This window comes from Delphinapterus leucas, chromosome 10, assembly GCF_059928025.1.
Source record: "Delphinapterus leucas isolate spDelLeu-1000000601 "Yukka" chromosome 10, BTC_Dleu_Yukka2, whole genome shotgun sequence".
NCBI lineage: Eukaryota > Metazoa > Chordata > Mammalia > Artiodactyla > Monodontidae > Delphinapterus > Delphinapterus leucas.
Window position 1 is genome coordinate 61,707,727 of NC_143138.1, and position 17,817 is coordinate 61,725,543.

At 56.2% G+C, this 17,817-nt stretch overlaps 2 protein-coding genes across 5 annotated transcripts in view; one reads left to right on the plus strand and one right to left on the minus strand.

Annotated features, from left to right (window-relative positions):
• Window positions 1-258: 258 nt before the first annotated feature.
• CSRNP1 (cysteine and serine rich nuclear protein 1) lies at window positions 259-12,577 on the plus strand. 3 transcript variants are annotated; one of them, XM_022563705.3, is made up of 5 exons: window positions 259-450; window positions 6,865-7,116; window positions 9,201-9,460; window positions 10,008-10,322; window positions 10,418-12,577. In XM_022563705.3, exons 2-5 carry the CDS (start codon window positions 6,903-6,905, stop codon window positions 11,396-11,398), a joined length of 1,770 nt encoding a protein of 589 aa, XP_022419413.1. In that variant the 5' UTR covers window positions 259-450; window positions 6,865-6,902; the 3' UTR covers window positions 11,399-12,577. The 3 variants fall into 3 exon arrangements, with proteins under 3 accessions (XP_022419413.1, XP_022419415.1, XP_089775286.1); XM_022563707.3 differs by lacking the exon at window positions 259-450 and adding an exon at window positions 4,271-6,007; XM_089919160.1 differs by lacking the exon at window positions 259-450 and adding an exon at window positions 6,025-6,587.
• TTC21A (tetratricopeptide repeat domain 21A) overlaps window positions 12,097-17,817 on the minus strand; it is a 33,361-nt gene continuing 27,640 nt past the window's right edge. The window contains exons 23-28 of one of the 2 annotated variants that reach the window (XM_089919155.1): window positions 17,486-17,636; window positions 17,096-17,257; window positions 16,449-16,938; window positions 15,848-15,968; window positions 15,622-15,689; window positions 12,097-15,536 (exon numbers count right to left, since the gene is read on the minus strand). In XM_089919155.1, coding sequence (XP_089775281.1) covers window positions 15,459-15,536; window positions 15,622-15,689; window positions 15,848-15,968; window positions 16,449-16,938; window positions 17,096-17,257; window positions 17,486-17,636 — 1,070 coding nt within the window. In that variant the 3' untranslated portion in view covers window positions 12,097-15,458. Of the gene's footprint in view, window positions 15,537-15,621; window positions 15,690-15,847; window positions 15,969-16,448; window positions 16,967-17,095; window positions 17,258-17,485; window positions 17,637-17,817 lie in introns of both variants that reach the window. The other variant, XM_089919154.1, reaches the window with a different exon arrangement.

Consider the following 17,817-nt stretch of genomic DNA (forward strand, 5'->3'; position numbering starts at 1 on the left):
GGGCCCGGGGTAGGGCGGCGAAGGGGCGCGGGAGAGGCTGGGGGCCGAGAGCGCCCGCGGCGCTGGCGCCGGGTCAGAGTCCACAGGGAGGCCCGCGGCCGCTAAGTTGGCTCGGGCCGGGAGGTGCGGTGCCTCCGGGGCAGGGGTGGGGGCGGTGCCACGGGGCGGTGCTGGGCGGGGCGGCGGGCGGGAGGCCCGGCGTGCGTCAGCGCCGTGAGCCCCGGAGTTTTCCACTGACGAGGAGGGCGGAGCTGCGGGCGGGGCCGGGCGCAGCCAGTCTCCCGCCGCCGCCGCCGCTGCCGGACGCGCAGAGCGAGGGGCTGCTGGGCCGACGGCTGCCCACCGAGCGAGCGAGCGAGCGAGCGAGCGAGCGCGGGGTCGCAGCGCAGGGGGCGTTCCCGGCCAGGACGAGGGTCGCGGCGTTGCCCTTGGCGAGCGTCCGGATCGCAGGTCAGCACCGTGGGCTCCGGGCCGGGCGACGGGACCTTGAGGAGGGGGTGTCCCGCACGGGACGCGCTGCTTCCCGGACCCTGCCGTTTGCCCCCCGCCACTTTGAGCGGGTGCCGGGGCGGGGACAGCCCGGCCCCGGACGGCACGCCACGGCCGGAGTCCGCGTCGGGAGACCGGGAGGCGACAGTCTCAGGTTGTCCGCTCCCCTCCCCGCCCCGGCGCCGGGACCCCAAGAGGTCCCGGCGCCCCGAGCGCGGGGCGGGTGGCTGCCCCGTGGTTGCGCGCTGGCGGCGGGCTGGCCACGGGCGCGCGTCCGCGGGTGAGTTCCCTTTTGACCCAGTTGCCTGAGAACTTTTCAGAAGTTCCTCGCATGGCCGGAGCAGGTGACATTTGTCGCCTTCCTCCTCGGGCTCCCCCCGGGGGCGGGTGCCGGGGCTGCGGCGAGTGCCCGGCGTCAGTCAGGGAGGGAGTGGAGGGGTGAGAGTGGAGTGAGGCTCCGTGAGTCACGGACCCCGGGAGGGAGGGAGGAGGAGGGATTGTGTCGTACGCTCACCTGTTTGTCAGTCACCGTCACACGCAGAGGCCACCGCTGTGAGTCATGGGCGCAGCTACACCGGCCACCCGCGGGCACATGTAGGCTTCCCCCACGCACGGCTCCCTCCCCAGCACGTACTTCCTACAGGTCCTCAGTTTCCCCTCCCGGGGGCCCTTACACCGGCACGGCACTGTTGAGATGCCCACACTACAGCAGCCGTCACACACTTAGTCACTCCTGCTCCCTGGCACAGTCACACACAGCCCACACTCCTGACACAAGGGGGTCCCTCCCGGGCTCCACTGCCCACTCGACACCTCCACTCAGATGTCTCACAGTCCTCTAGAGCGGAACTCATAGCTTACCCCCAAATCCTCATCATCACTGCCTTCTTTGGTCCCCACCTCCAGAGGTCACCGGGTTCCCTTCCCCTTTCTCCTAAGCCTTTGGCCTGTCATCTCTCACCTAGCTCTGGCAGCTTGGTCCAACCGGTCACACCCCCTCTGTCCCTTGCTGAGCCATCTTTTTAAAATGCAAATCTGGTATTGTCACTCCCTACTTCAACCCTTCTGTGGCTTCCTGTGCCCTCAGGCTAAAGCCTGCCCTGTCTGCCCTGGCTCCCTGGCTCCTGAAGCCCCCTCCCAGGCCTCCCCTTCCCCCTCATCTCTCTGCCTCTTCCTCTTCAAGTCCCTCCCGCTTCCTGTGCTCCCCTCTCTCTCTAGAGCTTTTCCTACATCCCATCCTTTACTCCAAGAGATCTGTCTTCACCCCCAGCTGTACCCCTCCCACCCTCCATCCTACCACTCAGCACGGTTTGTAACTCATTATACTCCTCCCCACTAAACTCAAAACTTCAAGGGGGCAGCACTGGTCTGTGTCTTGCTCCCTGTATGCCCAGGTGTGTGACAGGGTGCTTGGCATGTCTTAGGTGCTCCATAAATATTTGTTGAAGGACTGAATGAATGAGAGTGAAGGGGGCCTTGCTTAGGTGGAAGAAGCAGTCTCTGTCAGGTGCAGTTTCCTTTCTGCAGGAGCAATTGCCTCATGTAGCCAGCAAACGTTTGGCACCTCCCCAGTGCCAGGCCCTGGAGGCCAAGGCTGATGAACTGTCCCCTCTCCCGGGGATCACTTGGAGGGATGGGTGGGGGAGGGGTGTGCCAAGGCTTCCTGCCTGCCCTCTCTGGGCTGCCTTGGCTGCCTTTCTAGCCAGTCCCCATGGGGGCCTGAGGTGCTCAGAGGTGCTCTCTCCTTCTGCCAGTAAGTAGTTCCTGAGGATCCGAGGTCATCTGACCCCAGGTACTGGGGGGAGCTGGCCTGGCCTGGCCAAGGCCTGGGGCTCTGAGGTTAAAGGACATTCTTCAAATTCCTGAAGGAGGGTGGAGGCAGCTGAAGTTGCCCCCTTCTCAATACCAGCTCTCACTGGGGGCCAGGGCATTGGGACAGCTGTGGTCGAAGAGGAGTTGGTGTGACTTTTCAGAGGCCTGGGGATTCCTGCCCCCAAACAGCCTTTGTTTGCCTGGTATCCAGGGTGAGGTGGCCTTCCCTTGGCTCACATGGTGTGGCCTGAGTGTGTAGATAGTTGTGGCTAGTAGGGTGGGGAGGCGCCCCTCCTCCTCCTGGGCTGTCAGCTTCTGTGGGTGGTGACGGCAGGGCGGCCTGATTCTCAGGGCCCAGGCAGATCCCGGAAGAAGCCTGGTTCTCTTCGATTCAGGGCCTGTCTACGGGGCTCCTTGGGGGTGTGGTATTTCTGTCTGAGCAGGCTCCTGGGAATTGCTTTTCCTTCCTCCAGGACCCTCGGAGGGGGCTGTGCTCACCCTGGGAACGGTGCCACGGTCAGGATCTTGATTCCTGGGTAGCTGCTGAGGGCCCCTCCCCCACCCTCTGACTCACTGTCTGACACTTTTCTTGGACTCTTTCACTATCTTTCATTCCTTTTCTGACTTGGCCTCTCCTGTCTCTGGCTGAGTCTTTTTGTCTCATCTGCCTCTGCCTCTCTCAGCCTCTGGATCCCTAGGTTGGGCGGCGGAGCACAAGAGCCAGGGGCTCTTCCACCTCCCCAGTGTCAGGGAGGAGATGATTTCCCATTTCCAGGTCTGCAGATTTTGCTGGGTGCTCATCATTAGAACCTGCACCACGGGCTGTAGCTTTCCTGTGTCCCCGTTTCCCTGTCTGCAGCCTTGGAGTTTATAACCCCCTCACCTTAAGCTCCCAGTCTGTAGACATCCCTGAGGCAGAGCCAGGGTGTCTGGCTTGAACCTGCTTCCTTAACACTCCTTCTATTTGTTTACTCTTGGGGAACCTCCTGAGATGCCTGTGTTGGCACCTGCCTGCAGCCTGAGCTTCCTTTTCCTGCTCTCAGAGCTACCCCCTTCTGGGTGCTATTCTTGCTCAAACGCTCAGGCACAGGTTGGGGGATGGGCACGTCCTCCCCTCCAACTAACTGTGACAGGAGCAGGAGGAGGGCACACTGACCAGTGGGCCCCCTTGACCTCATGTGCCTAAATTGTTTCCCTGTGTATACCTGATCTGCAGCGTCAGCTGCCTACCTCTGATGGTCCTCAGGAGGCTTCTCTGTGCCAGACTCTATTCCAGGCACAGGCACAGTGCCGATCAGGCCGAGAGGCCTTCAGCCTGGCATGAGGGAGATGAGCAGTGAGACCATTGCAGGAAGGGCCCGTAAGGGCTGCGATGGGGGAATCCCAGAGCCCACGGGAGCCCAGAGAAGCATGTAGTGGGGAGGAGTGAGGGTTTCAGGGAGGCCTTCTTGGAGATGACTTCTAAAGGGGAGTGAGGCTGGGTTCCAGCTTGTGCAAAGGCCAGGAGGTGAGCAGGTCATGGCCATTTGGGCAACTGCAAGTTCAGCTGGAGTATAAAGTGAGGGGGCTGGGGAGAGTCTCGCATGATGAATCTGGAGGGGAGGCAGCAGCCAGGCCTTTATCAGCCTCTTTGTGGACTTGGGGAATTGTGGACTTGATCCTAAGGGCTCCCCTTAGGGAATGATTTTCTGCATGGGGGTGGCAGTAGATAAACACGCAGTTTAATAAGATCACTCTAGCTGTAGGGTAAAGAGTGGCTGCGGGCAGAGGGCAGAAACAGAGGCAGGGGACATGGGTAGTAGCAGTGGAACAGAGACATAGGGGTAACAGACTTACAGAATTGAAGGTGACATACGTAAAGTGCACAAAGTATATGAATCTTATGTGTACAGTGAGATGTTTTAGACACTCATGGAACCACCACCCAGATCAACATAGAATATTTCTAGACACCCCTCACCCACGACCCCGCCCCCCCCGCCCCCCCCCGCCCCGGGAAAATTCCCTCATGACTGTCCCCAGTGCATGCCCTTCCCACTTGCTGGATAACCACGATTCTGAATTGTATCATCACTGATTGGGTTTGCCGTTTCTTGAACTTCATTCACATGTAATCTTGTGTCTGGCTTCCGTCACTCAACATGATATCAGTGAGATCCATCTGTGTTGTGTGTATCCAGGAGCTCTTTCTTTTTTTCTCAGTGTAGAATGACACATTCACCAAGCATTTACCACTGTTCTAAGAACCTGACATGTAATGATTCACATAAACTTCCCATCCCTGTGAGGTTGTAAGACAAAGAATTGAAGACACAGAGAAGTTAAGGAACTTGCCCAGGGTCACCCAGCCAACTGATAGCCAAGACAGGGTTCGAATGTAAGCAGTCTGGTTCTGGAGCCAAGGTTTTCTTAACACTATGCTGGGTGGCCTCCGTGATACCTACCAAGTCTGTGCCTGGCCTTGTGTGGCTTAAATGAACTAATGTGTACTTCCAGGACTGGGTGACTGGATGTGGATGGAGGGAGACAGGAAGGAGTTGAGGATGACTGCAGGTTTCTGGCTTGAGTAAGTGGGTGGGTGGCGGTGCTGTTACTAAGATAGGGAACACAGGAAGAGGAACAGATGGCATGGGGGGTGGGGAACAGAGACAAGGGGTTCGATTTGGGGCCTGCAGAATTTTGTTTCTAAGGGATGGCCAGGCAGAGAGACCAAGTGAGCCTTTGGTTTGGGGGAATCTCAGGCTTAGATGTGTGATTAGGACAGCATTCAGCACCCTGTAGACAGCATCTGGAGTTTGGGAAAGGATGGGGTCTCCCAACGGGATTGTGCTGGGGACAAGATGCGTGGGTTGTGGTTTGTCCTTGTGTGTTTCTGTGTCTGGGTGCCTCTGTGCTCTGTCTGCTTGTGTATATGTGTGTGTATGCCTGCCTCTGGGCCATGAGTTCCCGCATCTCCTGTGAGAGCCTTCAGGTCAGCTGAGAGCTGGGCTGTGTTTGTTTGTGGTTTGACCCTGGGGGGTGGGGGGTGGTGCCAAGCCTGAGAAACTGTTTGCCGAGAAGCCCCCGGAAACACCTGTGCGTCCTCCTTCCCTGGGACCGTTGTTGTTGGAGGGTTGGCAAGTCGGGGAGCTTCTCTTGCTGCTCATGTGCCTGTGGGGAGAGGCTGTCCCTGGGATGAATTTCATCTAGCAAGTTGGTTGACGGCATACTGCCTGGGTCTGGGATCCACAGACTTTGTGGAAGGCTAGGCAAACGGGGATAGGGGTGTTTAGAAACGACACCTGAGTAGGGGAGATCGCCAGCCTTCTGGTTGGTTTTTCCTGTTCACTCTCATTTCCTGTGATGGCAGTGGGGGAGGGGCTCCCCAGCACTGGGGCCTCTGCATCGTTTCCCCTTCCTCCTGGTGACCTCCTGGGGCCCAGCCCTGAGTGCTCAGGAGGCACAGAGAGACAAGGTAGCTGGGCTCAGCCCTAAGGACCGAATCCTTTGGGGATTCCCAAGCAGTGGAAGGGGTTGTTATTTGCTGCAGCATTTAAGGGAAGGAGCCCCAAGTGCCCTCCACTCGGTTGAGGCCAGCCAAGCTGTGGGAATCTCTGGTTGCACTCCTGTGGAGGGCTGAGACCCTTAAAGGGGAGACACAGCGAGCAGTGTATCCTGGGATGCTCCAAGTCACCCAGCTACGGACGGGAGAGCGTCGTCTTGGCCGGTCAGTTTTACTAGAAGAGGGTTGTTTTTTTTTTAAGGGGAGAAAATAATTTCCCTAGGAAGTTATTTCAAACAAACAGGGTTAGATATTGGAGTGGAAGGCAAGATGAAGGTGAATTTTGAAGATCAAACAGGAGATGCTAAAGAGACACAAAGCCCAGGTGGCTCTGGCCCCAGTCAGGCCTGGAGGCCGGGGACTTCTCTTGTGGGCGGGGGTTTCTAAGGGAGAGTCCGAGCAGCTCCATCACAGGGAAGTTGGACGCTGGAAATCGGGGCTGGTGTCAAAGCCATGCTGTTCCCTGAGTCCTGGTCAGCCTGGCCCCTAACGAGGGCCCGTTGCTGGGGTGTGCGGGTGGCGTGTCTGTGGGTGTGCTAGGGGCAGGAGGAGGAGGAGGAGCCACTGTACGAGGGCCGTGCAGGCTGTCGGCGTGCGCCCAGCCTCACACACACAAAGGCACACAGATGCAGCTGTGTGAATCACCCAGCCAGTGAGTCAGCCCCAGGATTCCTGCCGGGGAATGAGCGTGGCCAGGCTGAGGTCTGTCGGTCCATCTGTCGGTCTGGCGTGTGCGTGCGTGTAGGTGGGTTACAGGAGGTAGAGGGGAAGGTGCCCGGTGCTGTCCCAGGAGGGCTTTGGGGCAGAGGTGGCGGGAGTCTGTAAGGGACAGGACGAGGGTTTGGATCTCAGTGCTCCGTCTGGTGCAAAGAAGCCTACTAGAGATGTGGCCCTGGCGCGTAGGGCTCCTCGGGGAGGGCCTGGGTTGCCTTGGAGGGTGGGTGGGAGAGGTGATGACCAGGGCTGGGTGCCCACCTCCGCCCTCAGGCCTGCCATCTAGAGCTTTCCCCTTCCTGTTCCAGGCTGTCTGTGCCCAGACCCCAGTGTACCCCTCACCACCATGACCGGGCTGCTGAAGAGGAAGTTTGACCAGCTGGATGAGGACTCCTCCTCACTCTGCTCGTCCTCCTCCTCTTTGTCCTCCTCGGGCCGCCACTCTCCCTCCTGCTCCCCGAGCTCTTCGGCCTCCCCGTCTTGGGACTCGGATGAGGAAGGCCCCTGGGATCAGATGCCCTTGCCTGACCGCAACTTCTGTGGCCCCCGAAGTTTCACCCGTGAGTCCCTTCACCCTGGGAACGCATTACACCCCTCTTTCCTTCCTGAAGATGAAATTGGGGGGCCCTGATGAAGTCGTTCTGGCCTCTGGAGGTCGTGTCCCCATGGCTTTAGCTTCCCTACTTGACTCCCCACCTCATCCACTTCCTGTCCTACAGGGGTCACTCGGGAATGCCCCCTGTCCAGAGGCACTTGGGTCCAGCTACATTCACCTTTAACCTTGGGACTCTCCAGCTTATAAGTCATCATGTTCAGGGCAGGGCTCCTCAGTGGCCCTGGGGCCTTCCCGCCCAGCTCTGTCCCTCAGTTCCTGTTTTGTTTCTCCAGCTGGCTCCCTATCCTCTACCAGCTGAACTGCCCGAGTCCCACACCCCACGCTTCTGTGCTGAGGGGCCTGTCAGGCCGGTCCCTCGCCTAGCAAAACGCTGTTTGGCTTTGCCTGAACGCAGTGAAAAGGTTTTTTCCCAGTTATTTTTTCAAGCTTGCGTAAGTCTGATTCCAAACTGACAAAGATGGCCCTAGAGCAGTGTTTCTCAACCTTATTTTTCATTATTGCACCCCAAACCCCAAGGAGCCCATTGAGACATTTTCTTCCTGATCCTCCCCACCATGATGTCTTAATACCACAGATATGTCTATTTATGTACTATATGCATATCTGTACCTTATACATGAGAAAGTATAATTTTTACCAGATAGAATCTAACAGTACATTAACTGACTAAACTACTATGGGTTTACTTTGGAAATACAAGGGTGGTTTAATACTATAAAATCTAATCAATATAGTTTACCAAATGACTATGTCAGAGGAGGAAAAATATAAGAGCCGCTGTAGATACTGAAAGAATATTTGATAACATGTAATATTCCTTCCAGATAAGACCCTCTGTATGATAAGAATAAGTAAATTCTACCTTAAATTATAAAAAAATGTATGTCTCAACCTAAAACCTGGCATTACAATTAATGAGGAAATACTGGAAGCAGTCCCACTTAGTCAGGAACAAGATGAGGACACTGTCTGTCACCACTGTTAGTTGACATTGTTCAGGAAGTGCTAGACAATTCAGTTAGCAAAGAGAATGAGAAATATACTGGATTGGGACAGGCAAAATTGCCACGATTTGCAGGTGTTCGACTACATGATAAATTCAAGAATATGTATACGGAAAACCTATTAGAAGGGAATTCCCTCAGGTAGCTGGGTACAAAATTAATATATTAAGTTTAAATATATGGAATTGCTAAGATTTGATTATTTCATGGTAACTTCTTATGGTTCAACCTAATAAAAATCAATAATATACCAATATATAGATCGAATATGCCAATACATAGCTTACTAATCAACATACTTAATAACTTATAAAGGGTAGACCTTTCTGAGCTTGTTGCAAAATACAGAAGCTATAAAGGAAGAGCTCAATATACTTTTTTTTTTCAATATACTTTTGATTATATAAACCTTAGAAATTATTTCGTAAAAGCCCACAAGCAAAAATAAAGGACTAGCAGAAACTAATACAACATTGTAAAGCAACTATACTCCAATAAAGATGTTAAAAAAAAGGACTAAAATATTTGCACAGATAGGTTAGATGATTAATGTCTAATATTGAGTATATATAAAAAGCTCCTACAAATAAATTTTTTAAGAACTATAGAGGGACTTCCCTGGTGGCCCAGTGGTTAAGACTCCGTGCTTCCACTGCAGGGGGCACGGGTTCCATCCCTGGTCAGGAAACTAAGATCCCGCATGCTGCATGGCACTCACCGCCCCCCCGCTACAAAAAAAAAGAACTATAGAAAACTGTGCAGGGGAACTGTAAATGGCTACTAAGGATGGGAAAGATATTTAATGCTCTCATTTGGACTGGTAAATAACAATGAGCCAGTGTTGACATAGGGTGATGTTGCATTTTACCAGCTCCAGTCTCGGCCAGGCCGGCTCCCAGGCTCAGATCCATTTCTTTTTTGGGGTGTGAGGGGTGTGAGGAGAGAGGGTTCAGCATCACCTCCTGGGGGTTAGGCCCTGCCTCACAGAGAACTAATGCCCGCCCCTCCTCTGCCTGCCTTCCAGCCCTGTCCATCCTGAAGCGGGCCCCCCGGAAGCGCCCAGGCCGGGTAGCCTTCGATGGCATCACTGTCTTCTACTTCCCTCGGTGCCAGGGCTTCACCAGTGTGCCCAGCCGCGGCGGCTGCACCCTGGGTATGGCCTCCCGCCACAGTGCCTACCGCCGCTTCTCCCTGGCCGAGTTTACGCAGGAGCAAGCCCGGGCACGGCAAGAGAAGCTGCGCCTACGCTTGAAGGAGGAGAAGCTGGAGGCGCTGAGATGGAAGGTGGGGAGACCCTCTGCATGGCCCTCGCCCTAGGAGTTGCTCTGAAGTCCTAGCCTTGGGGGGACAGGTGTCAGGGTGGATGCCGATTTGCTTGTTGTGTTTGTGGGAGGCCTGTGGGGCTGTGATTGGCCTGATCAGGGTTTGCTGCCAAATTCTCTACAGGCAGATGGGTATAGAAGGTCTCCTGTTTGCTGCAGGGCTGGGGACGTGGTGCCTGAATATGCCTGACCTCACTGGGAAGGGGGAGTGGATGGGACAGGGGGGGGTCGGTGTATCTGTCTGGGGGAGGGGGTTTGTCCACGGGGGGGTCGGTGTATCTGTCTGGGGGAGGGGGTTTGTCCACGAACTGGGGAATAACATGAATACGAAACCTGTTTGCAAACGCCCTAAGGGTGTTTTCTTGGCTGTCCCATTCACTATGGCATCCACAGTGCCCAGCCCAGAGAGAGTAAGCACGTGGCAGGGGGGTATTTATCAAGTGACCGATGCTGCCAGAAACTGCATCCGTGTCTGCCTCTCAAGTCCCTCCTCTCTTCTCTGGACACAGCTTTTGGAGGCTGGGATACCCAAGTCGGAGGCCAGCCTGCCGCTTACAGTGGACACCATAGATGATGCCTCTGTGGAGGAGGATTTGGCAGTGGCCGTGGCAGGTGGCCAGTTGGAAGAAATGACCTTCCTCCAGCCCTACCCAGCCCGGAAGCGGCGGGCTCTGCTGCGGGCCTCGGGCGTGCGGAGGATCGATCGCGAGGAGAAGCGAGAGCTGCAGGCCCTGCGCCAGTCCCGGGAGGACTGTGGCTGTCGCTGTGACAGGGTCTGTGACCCTGAGACCTGCAGCTGTAGCCTGGCGGGCATCAAGTGCCAGGTACGGGAGCCAGGCGGGGCTGGGAAGGCGAGCCTGAGTCAGGGCCTTCTCCGGGCTCCGCTGGATCCTCACCTGCACCTCTGCTTTCTTTGCAGATGGACCACACAGCGTTCCCCTGTGGTTGCTGCAGAGAGGGCTGTGAGAACCCTAAGGGCCGTGTGGAATTTAATCAGGCGCGAGTTCAGACCCATTTCATTCACACGCTCACCCGCCTGCAGCTGGAGCAGGGGGCCGAGAGCCTTGGGGAGCTGGAGGCCCCGGCCCAGGGTGCCACATTCAGCCCCAGCGAGCAGGTCCTGGCCCCCACGTTCCCACTGGCCAAGCCCCCCGTGAGCAGCGAGCTGGGAGACAACAGCTGCAGCAGCGACATGACCGATTCGTCCACAGCATCGAGCAGCAGCGAGGCACCCAGTGGCTCTGCCCACCCGGCCCTGCCTGGCCCCGGCTTCCAGCCCGGAGTGGACGATGACAGCCTGGCTCGGATCCTGAGCTTCAGTGACTCTGACCTGGGTGGAGATGGGGAGGAGGAGGAGGAAGGGGGTGTGGGCAGCCTGGACAACCTCAGCTGCTTCCACCCAGCTGACATCTTTGGTACCGGTGACCCCACTGGCCTGGCCAGCTGGACCCACAGCTATTCCAGCTCCAGCCTCGCGTCAGGCATCCTGGATGAAAACGCCAACCTGGATGCCAGCTGCCTCCTCAATAGTGGCCTTGAAAGCTTGGGGGAAGGCAGCCTCCCCGGCCCCCTGGTGCCAGCCATCACGGATGCCGGCCAGAGCAGCTCAGTGGACCTGAGTTTGTCCTCCTGTGACTCCTTCAAGCTGCTCCAGGCCCTGCCAGACTATAGTCTGGGGCCCCACTACACTTCCCAAAAGGTGTCTGATAGCCTGGACAACCTCGAGGCGGCCCACTTCGCCCTGCCTGCCTTTTCTCCCCCTGGGGACGCCAGCACGTGCTTCCTGGAGTCCATCATGGGCTTGTCTGAGCCAGCCGCCGAGGCCCTGGCTCTCTTCATGGACGGCCAGTTGTTTGAGGACACTGCCCCAGCGTCGCTGGTGGAGCCTGTGTTTGTGTGAGGGTTAGGGTGCCTTTTCCCAGCCCCAAGAGCCCTGTTGCTGCTTCATTGTAATTGGGGGCTCCCTGAGGTCTGCCTGTATGTAACGGTCTCCCATTGGCTGGCTCCCATGTGGGCACTCCTAATTTTCATGCAACACTCTGGATTTATTTATTTATTTTTGTAACCTTCTGTGCTGAAGCGGGACGGGGGGGGCACTTCCCCTTTCAGCTGCCTGGTCCCCCATATGCCCACACCCTCTCTTCCACTTCCATGGCCGTGCCAGGAGCAGGAAGAAATGTGGCTCCCCTGGAGCTTTGCAGACTCCTTTTCGGTCTTGCATGATGTTCCTAAGCCCAAAGACAGCCACACAGGGCTGAAATCAGCCACTTCTTAAGGCTTCTTCTGCCACCCTGAGCCCTAGACTCATGGGTGGCTGAATTCTCTGGACTGTGAAGACTATAATTTATTTCCATAATTTATTTGGAGACTAGGTGGCTGGCAGGCAATGCTAGGGTTGGGGTGGGGCACAGACCCCTGCGAGTCCCTTTGCCTTTTAGTCCTGCAGCCCTGCCCTTGCCGGGGCTTTGGTGTAGACCAGGCATGGATTTGAGCCCTCTGTCTAATGTGGCAGCTGCCCTGCTCCGGCTGGCTGAGCAAGCCGGGGCTGGCCTGGGACAGCATCTGGGCAGGGGGAGGGGCTGGGCTGACCAACCGTGACCAAAACCCTCTTCTGCCCCACACAGCCCCCTCTCCTTCCTGTCCTCTGCCCCATCTTCCCCCTCCCCAAAGGCTGCAGCTTTTATTCCAAGCCCATCAATGTAGGAGGGGGAAGCAGGAGGCCCAGAGAGGGCAAGGGGCTGCCCCAGGGCCTGTAGCACGCCCCTGACCACTCAGGGCTTTCCAGGCACGCACTCCAGCCTGGTCCACCTGCCTGTACCCTAAGGCCAGTCGGCCAGGGGAGAGGGGTGGCTCCTTATGGCTTTCATGCCCTTTGTTTGCAGATGTTGAATGTCGCATCATGGTTTCTATATTGTCCCTGAGTATTAGAACTGTAATTTATTCATTTTTCTGTGTCTGTGCCAAGAAGCCCAGGCTCTGGGCCTGCCCTCTTGCCTAGGAGGCCTTGCCAGCCTGCGAGCTTGTGGGAACACCTTGTACCTGCCCTTACAGGTACCAATAAAGAGGCTCTATTTTTCGGTGTGGTCTGTGTTTGTGGATCTGGGAGCACATTTGTGGGACCAGGAGCACAGGTACACCCTCAGGTGGCAGTGAGGAGGGAGGGGGAGGGGGAGGCAGGCCCTGCTGGGCAGTATGGACATTGAGGCTGTGTTGGGGATAGAAGTGGGGGACACTGGGCCTCTTTCCATGCCAGCCAGTCAACTCAGAGACAGGAAGCCAGTGAGAAGAGGCAGGCCGGGCCGATGGAGCAGTTTTCTCCTTGGATGAAGCCATCTCCAGTGGTCACCTGGATGGTGGTGGGGAGCAGCAGGGCAGTCTTCTGGGACAGGGCTGTCTGTGTGGGATGGGTGTGGGCTTACTTCTTCCCACTCACCCGTACTGAGCTGGGGCCTGGCCTCGAGGGTGAAGCGGGCAGTGGGATATGGCTGGTGCAGGCCTTATGTGGGACTGAGTGGCTGAGGTCCTTGGGGACCTGAGCACCAGAAGCTGCAGAACCTCATCCATCTGCACCAGCCAGACCTGTCTGACCTGTCCCTAGCAGGTTGGGCCAAAGGCCAGAAGAGCAGGCTGCACCCTGCCCCAGGAGGCCCCAGTCTGGGGGCCTGAGGAGCAAGGTTGACCTCCCCTCTAGGAATAATAATGATTTATACAAATGCTAGGAGGGGTCACCAAAAAGACCTGACTTGGGTCTCCCTTTTCTTGCTCTAATTCTCTGCCTATGCTGGGAACCCCTTATTTCCTCTACAGCTTACTGGTTAAGAGCACAGACCCAGAGTCCCAGGGTTCGAATCCCAGCTCTTATACTAACTAGTGAGGTGACTTATGCAAATTACTTCCCCTCTCTGTGCCTGGGTGTCCCCCGTATTGTCCAAATAATAACACTGCTTACCTCACAAGCTTGCTCAGTTATACGCACCCAGTGCTCAGAGGAGTGCCTGGAACATGTAAGCCTCGGGTGCGTGTCTGACTTCCCATTCTGTTTTCATGTGTCTGCTCTATTTCTGTATGTTTTATCCTCTTTTTTTTTGCCAGTTCTGTCACCCTTTAGGTATCTATCGCTTGCCTCAGGATATGTGTAGACATAGTCATGTGGTCATGTCATCAGTGGAGCGGCCGTTAGAGAACTCATGGCTTGGAGTCTGGGCTATGGTGGGGCCGCCTGTCCCTGGTACCAGCTTAGGCAGGGACAGCCAGGTCTTAGGCGTCTCAGGGTGAAGTATTCTGGTGCATCAAGTTGTCTCGTGGCCCCTCTCACTGATCCCTGGGAGCCCTATTGTAGAGATTGCTCCAGCACGCATGATCCAAAACCTGGGTCTCTCCAAGGGTCCTGAGGCTCTGCTCTGGCCAGCCTGGGGGTCTGGGTGGCAGCCCCCGACAGCTCCAATACTCTGGCTGGAAGCCCCTGCAGGCTCCTATCCCGTGGCCACAGCCCATGGCTGGACTGAGCCTACCCACTCCCCATCTAGGGCCCCAGGGTCACTTGGGTTTTTTTCTCAACATAATCCACCCCAAGAAACTAGGTTGTAAAGCAGATCATAATAAAGGCAGCTGGCTTCCCATAGGAAGGATGGTGGTAACCTGGGGAAAACATTCCAGATCACTGACTCATACCAAAAGGCCATGCACGAGATCAGCAATATATTATAAAGACAAGGCTCGCAGCCATCAGGGATGACTTAGGCTGTTCTAGAAGGGACCTTTACCCGTTCGCTGTTCCCAAACCTTAGTCACTGGACAACTTATCTTGAAAACTTTGCCATATCTGCATTCTACTCATACTAAGTATTTTACTTTATATCAATTGTATCAATATGCTTAAAAGTTAGAACCATTCTACGTAACAGCACCCACAAATTCATGAGTTTGTTGTACTATTTTTTCTATAAGGATGATACTTAAACACATAGTTATTAAACTTTCAAACGTTTGCTGTGTATCATTAGCAGGGATTTGTACCATGATTTGGGAACACAGAGATCTAGTCTAATTTCCTGCCACAGATGGGGACACATACCCAGAGGGGAAGGTCACACAGGGAGATTCTAGGCCTCCTGACTCCCAGTTCAGAGTTCCTTCCCCTGAGGTCAGACTGGCCCATTACTGCCATCCTGCAAAACAGGAAGAGAGGTATTGGGAGCACACCAAAGGTGACCTCTGTCACCCTCTTGCCAGTTACAATTAACACTATTCATCTACACAGGGACCCCTGCTTTTGTCCCCTGAGGTGTTAAAAGGGTTCCTCGAGGATGAATTAGTTGGTCACTGTCTTTTACTAAAGATGAAGTAGGAGCTAGTTTTACTTGGGATGGTATTTTCCTGCCAGAGGCAAGAGTAATCAGGGTTTGTCCCAAACTGGTAAGGACCGGCAGACACCAGCTGAAGACTTGGGGAGGGGGAGGCAGAATGCATGGACAGAGTGGGCCTGTTTGGGCCCCTGCCAGGGAGGACGCAGCAGGCAGCTTGGCAGAGAGGAGCAGTTGCTTCTTTAATCCAGGATTCCGGGGACCAGACAGGAGAAGAGAGGCTTGTACGGGCCAACATAAAAATATTAAAATAGCTGTAGGGTATTTTTTAAACCACCTCTTTGCTCCCCTTTGGCCTCTGAGAGTCTGGGATAAAAGCGGAGCCCATTAGAAGTTGCCCAGTGAGCTCAGTGGAAGCTAAGCTGGTTGATAACTTTCTTCCCCAGAGCAAAATTGCTTCTTGTGCCTTAAAAAGATAAAGCTTTGGGACGTCCCTCAGACCAGATTAGGCATGATTCAAATAAACCACACACAATATAGAAATGGGAAGAATATGTCATTTTCTGACTCTCTTCTCCACTGACCCATTTCCCACCCCCTCCATGAAACTTCTGTAGGTTGATAGTTTCCACCCACCCTGGCTCCCACTGACCACAGCTAGGGCCTCAGAGACCCTTGGGCCTTTTCCAAAATTTCTTCTCTGATTCTGGGGTAGTTGGGGTGCTCCTTGAGGACCTGGGACCGAGAGAGAAAGGGTGTGAAGCACCAGGCAGGGCTCCCCGCCACTGCAGCAAGCCCCCCACCACTGTCGGGGGCTTACATCGTGGCAGACTTCGATGGCCTCCACGAATCTCTTGTCCTTCAAGTAGTTGAAAGCGAGTTTGAAGCCTATCCAGGGGCAGGGAGAATGCAGACAATGGGTGGCAGTCCGACGACCTGAGAACCCCTCTGTTTCCCACAACAGCCAGAACATAGGCCTTGTGTTGCGGGGTGAGTTTGTTGGTCCTCCGGCCCAGCACCCACGCACGCCTGCCTGGCTGCCTTACCGCTGGCAGGGTTGGCATGATGGCTGTACTTCCAGGCCAGCTCATAGTTGGTGGCTGCGTCCTTGTACGACTGTTCTCTCTCCATGATGAAGCCCATGTACTCGTAGGCCTTGCAGCAGGACTGCAGGGAAAGCCGGTCAGAGCCTCTGTGTAGGGGAAGCCACATCCCATCCCGGTTGGGGCAAGGGATGGGCGGTGGGTGCATTCACCCAAACCACTCAGGGACTCCAGCAGCACCGCCCACCTTGGCGAGGAGTGAACTGTGTACCCTCTTCTCAGCTGTGCCCACTCTGACAGGACCCCTTCCTCCGCAGCCCTCCTGCCCTGACCGGCAAATGTCCCTCCCGGCCCCACCAAACCCTCCCTGCACGCTGCCCCTCGACCTCATGAACCCTTCCCATCTCTCCTCCCCATTCCACGTTCCCCCCTCCCAGACACTGTGCACCTCCTCTTGCCTTGCTCCGTGTTCCCATCCTGCTCTGTGGTCCACAGGAACCCTCTTGTCCCGCCTCTTCTCATCTCCTTCCTACCCCCGCATCTCGGCCCCCAAAGCCCATGTGCCCCTCCCCCGACCCTGCCCCGACAGCCGTGCGCCCCTTGCCTTGTTGTACTGCATGCAGCGCCGCAGCAGGTCCGAGGCCAGGTCGAACTTGCCGCCCTGGCAGTAGATGTCGGCCAGCAGGAGCCAGCTCTTCTCCAGGTCCTCGGCCTCGGCCAGCGTCCATGGGGCCTTGGCCAGACGCTTCAGCTGCGTGCGTGCTTTGGGGACCTGCTTCAGCAGCGAGTAGGCCTGTGCCATGGCCAGCAGGGCGGGAATGCTGTTCTTCTGAGAGGGTGGGAAGCAGGTGTTGCCTCGCCCCGCCCTCGGCCTCCCCCCACCGCCTGTCCACCCAGTGGGCAGCTGGTGCACCTCGGCCTGGGCCATCTCAGTGAAGGTGCCCAGCGCCGCCTCCACGTTAGCCTTCTCCCTGGTGGCCAGCAGGCACAGGCTCTGCAGCAGCCGCAGCTGGGTCTGGCCCCAGGCCGAGTGCGGGTAGAACTCCCGCAGCAGCTTCTCAGCAGTGCGCACGCCGTGCTGCTCCAACTCCTTCCTGTCAGTGGAGCCGCGGGCATCGGATGCCAAGCCGGAGGGCAGAGGGCACTGGCCTGACAGCCTGGCCCTCGCCTGGCCTTGACCCAGAGGCCGCGGGCTCTCTCTGCCTTCCCCCAGGTCCCACCCCTGCCCTCGCCGGCCAGCCGGGCCCTCACTTGCTCTCAGTCACCAGGTTCTCGAAAGCCTCTCCACCCACGATCTCATTGTCTGGGTTCAGACAGATTTGCACCATGTAGTAGGTGGCGCTCTGGCCCCAAGTGCTGTCCTTGCGTGCTTTGTTTAGGAACTTCAGGGCTTCGTTGGGTTGCCCTATGTGCCTATAGTGGAGGAGAGAAACACCAAGAATCAGACAGGGAAACTTGAGGCCCGAGGAGTACAGGGACACACAGGGGTCACTCTGTGAATCTGCACAATGCAGGGGCAGGATCGCTGGTCTCCCTGCTTCCTGATCTGGAAGCTGAATTTCTGCTTCCCTAGCAAACGCCAGCATGTCCGTTAGGGACAACCTCCTGCACATAACTGCCAACACACCCACCCCAACCCACCAGCAGTAGATGCCTCTGCAGTAGTTGAACCCTGGCTCTAAAGGCACCCGGCTGGACACCTTCTTGGCCAATTCAAAGAAGGCAGGGGCGTCCTCAAGTTTGCCACTTCTTCGTAGCAGATCGATTAGTTTGTTCAACACAGGAAAATTGTCTAAAACAAGAGAGCAGAAACCTTCAGGCTGTGATAACCAATAGCTGAATCAGGCAGGGAGAGGCAGGGAGGACCAGGAAACACTACCCGTCTGGGCTGAGCAGGGGCAACCCAGTGGCTCCAGTGTCTCCACTGGTCTCCACTGAGACACAATAAAGTAGGTACTCTTATTGTTCCCATT

Bases quoted from the DNA above. Each gene is read 5' to 3' on its own strand.
- CSRNP1 (XM_022563705.3), top strand. From the start codon at position 6,903: ATGACCGGGCTGCTGAAGAGGAAGTTTGACCAGCTGGATGAGGACTCC. The intron at 7,117-9,200 runs GTGAGTCCCTTC...CCTGCCTTCCAG, and splicing joins TGGCCCCCGAAGTTTCACCC to CCCTGTCCATCCTGAAGCGG. The intron at 10,323-10,417 runs GTACGGGAGCCA...CTTTCTTTGCAG, and splicing joins TGGCGGGCATCAAGTGCCAG to ATGGACCACACAGCGTTCCC.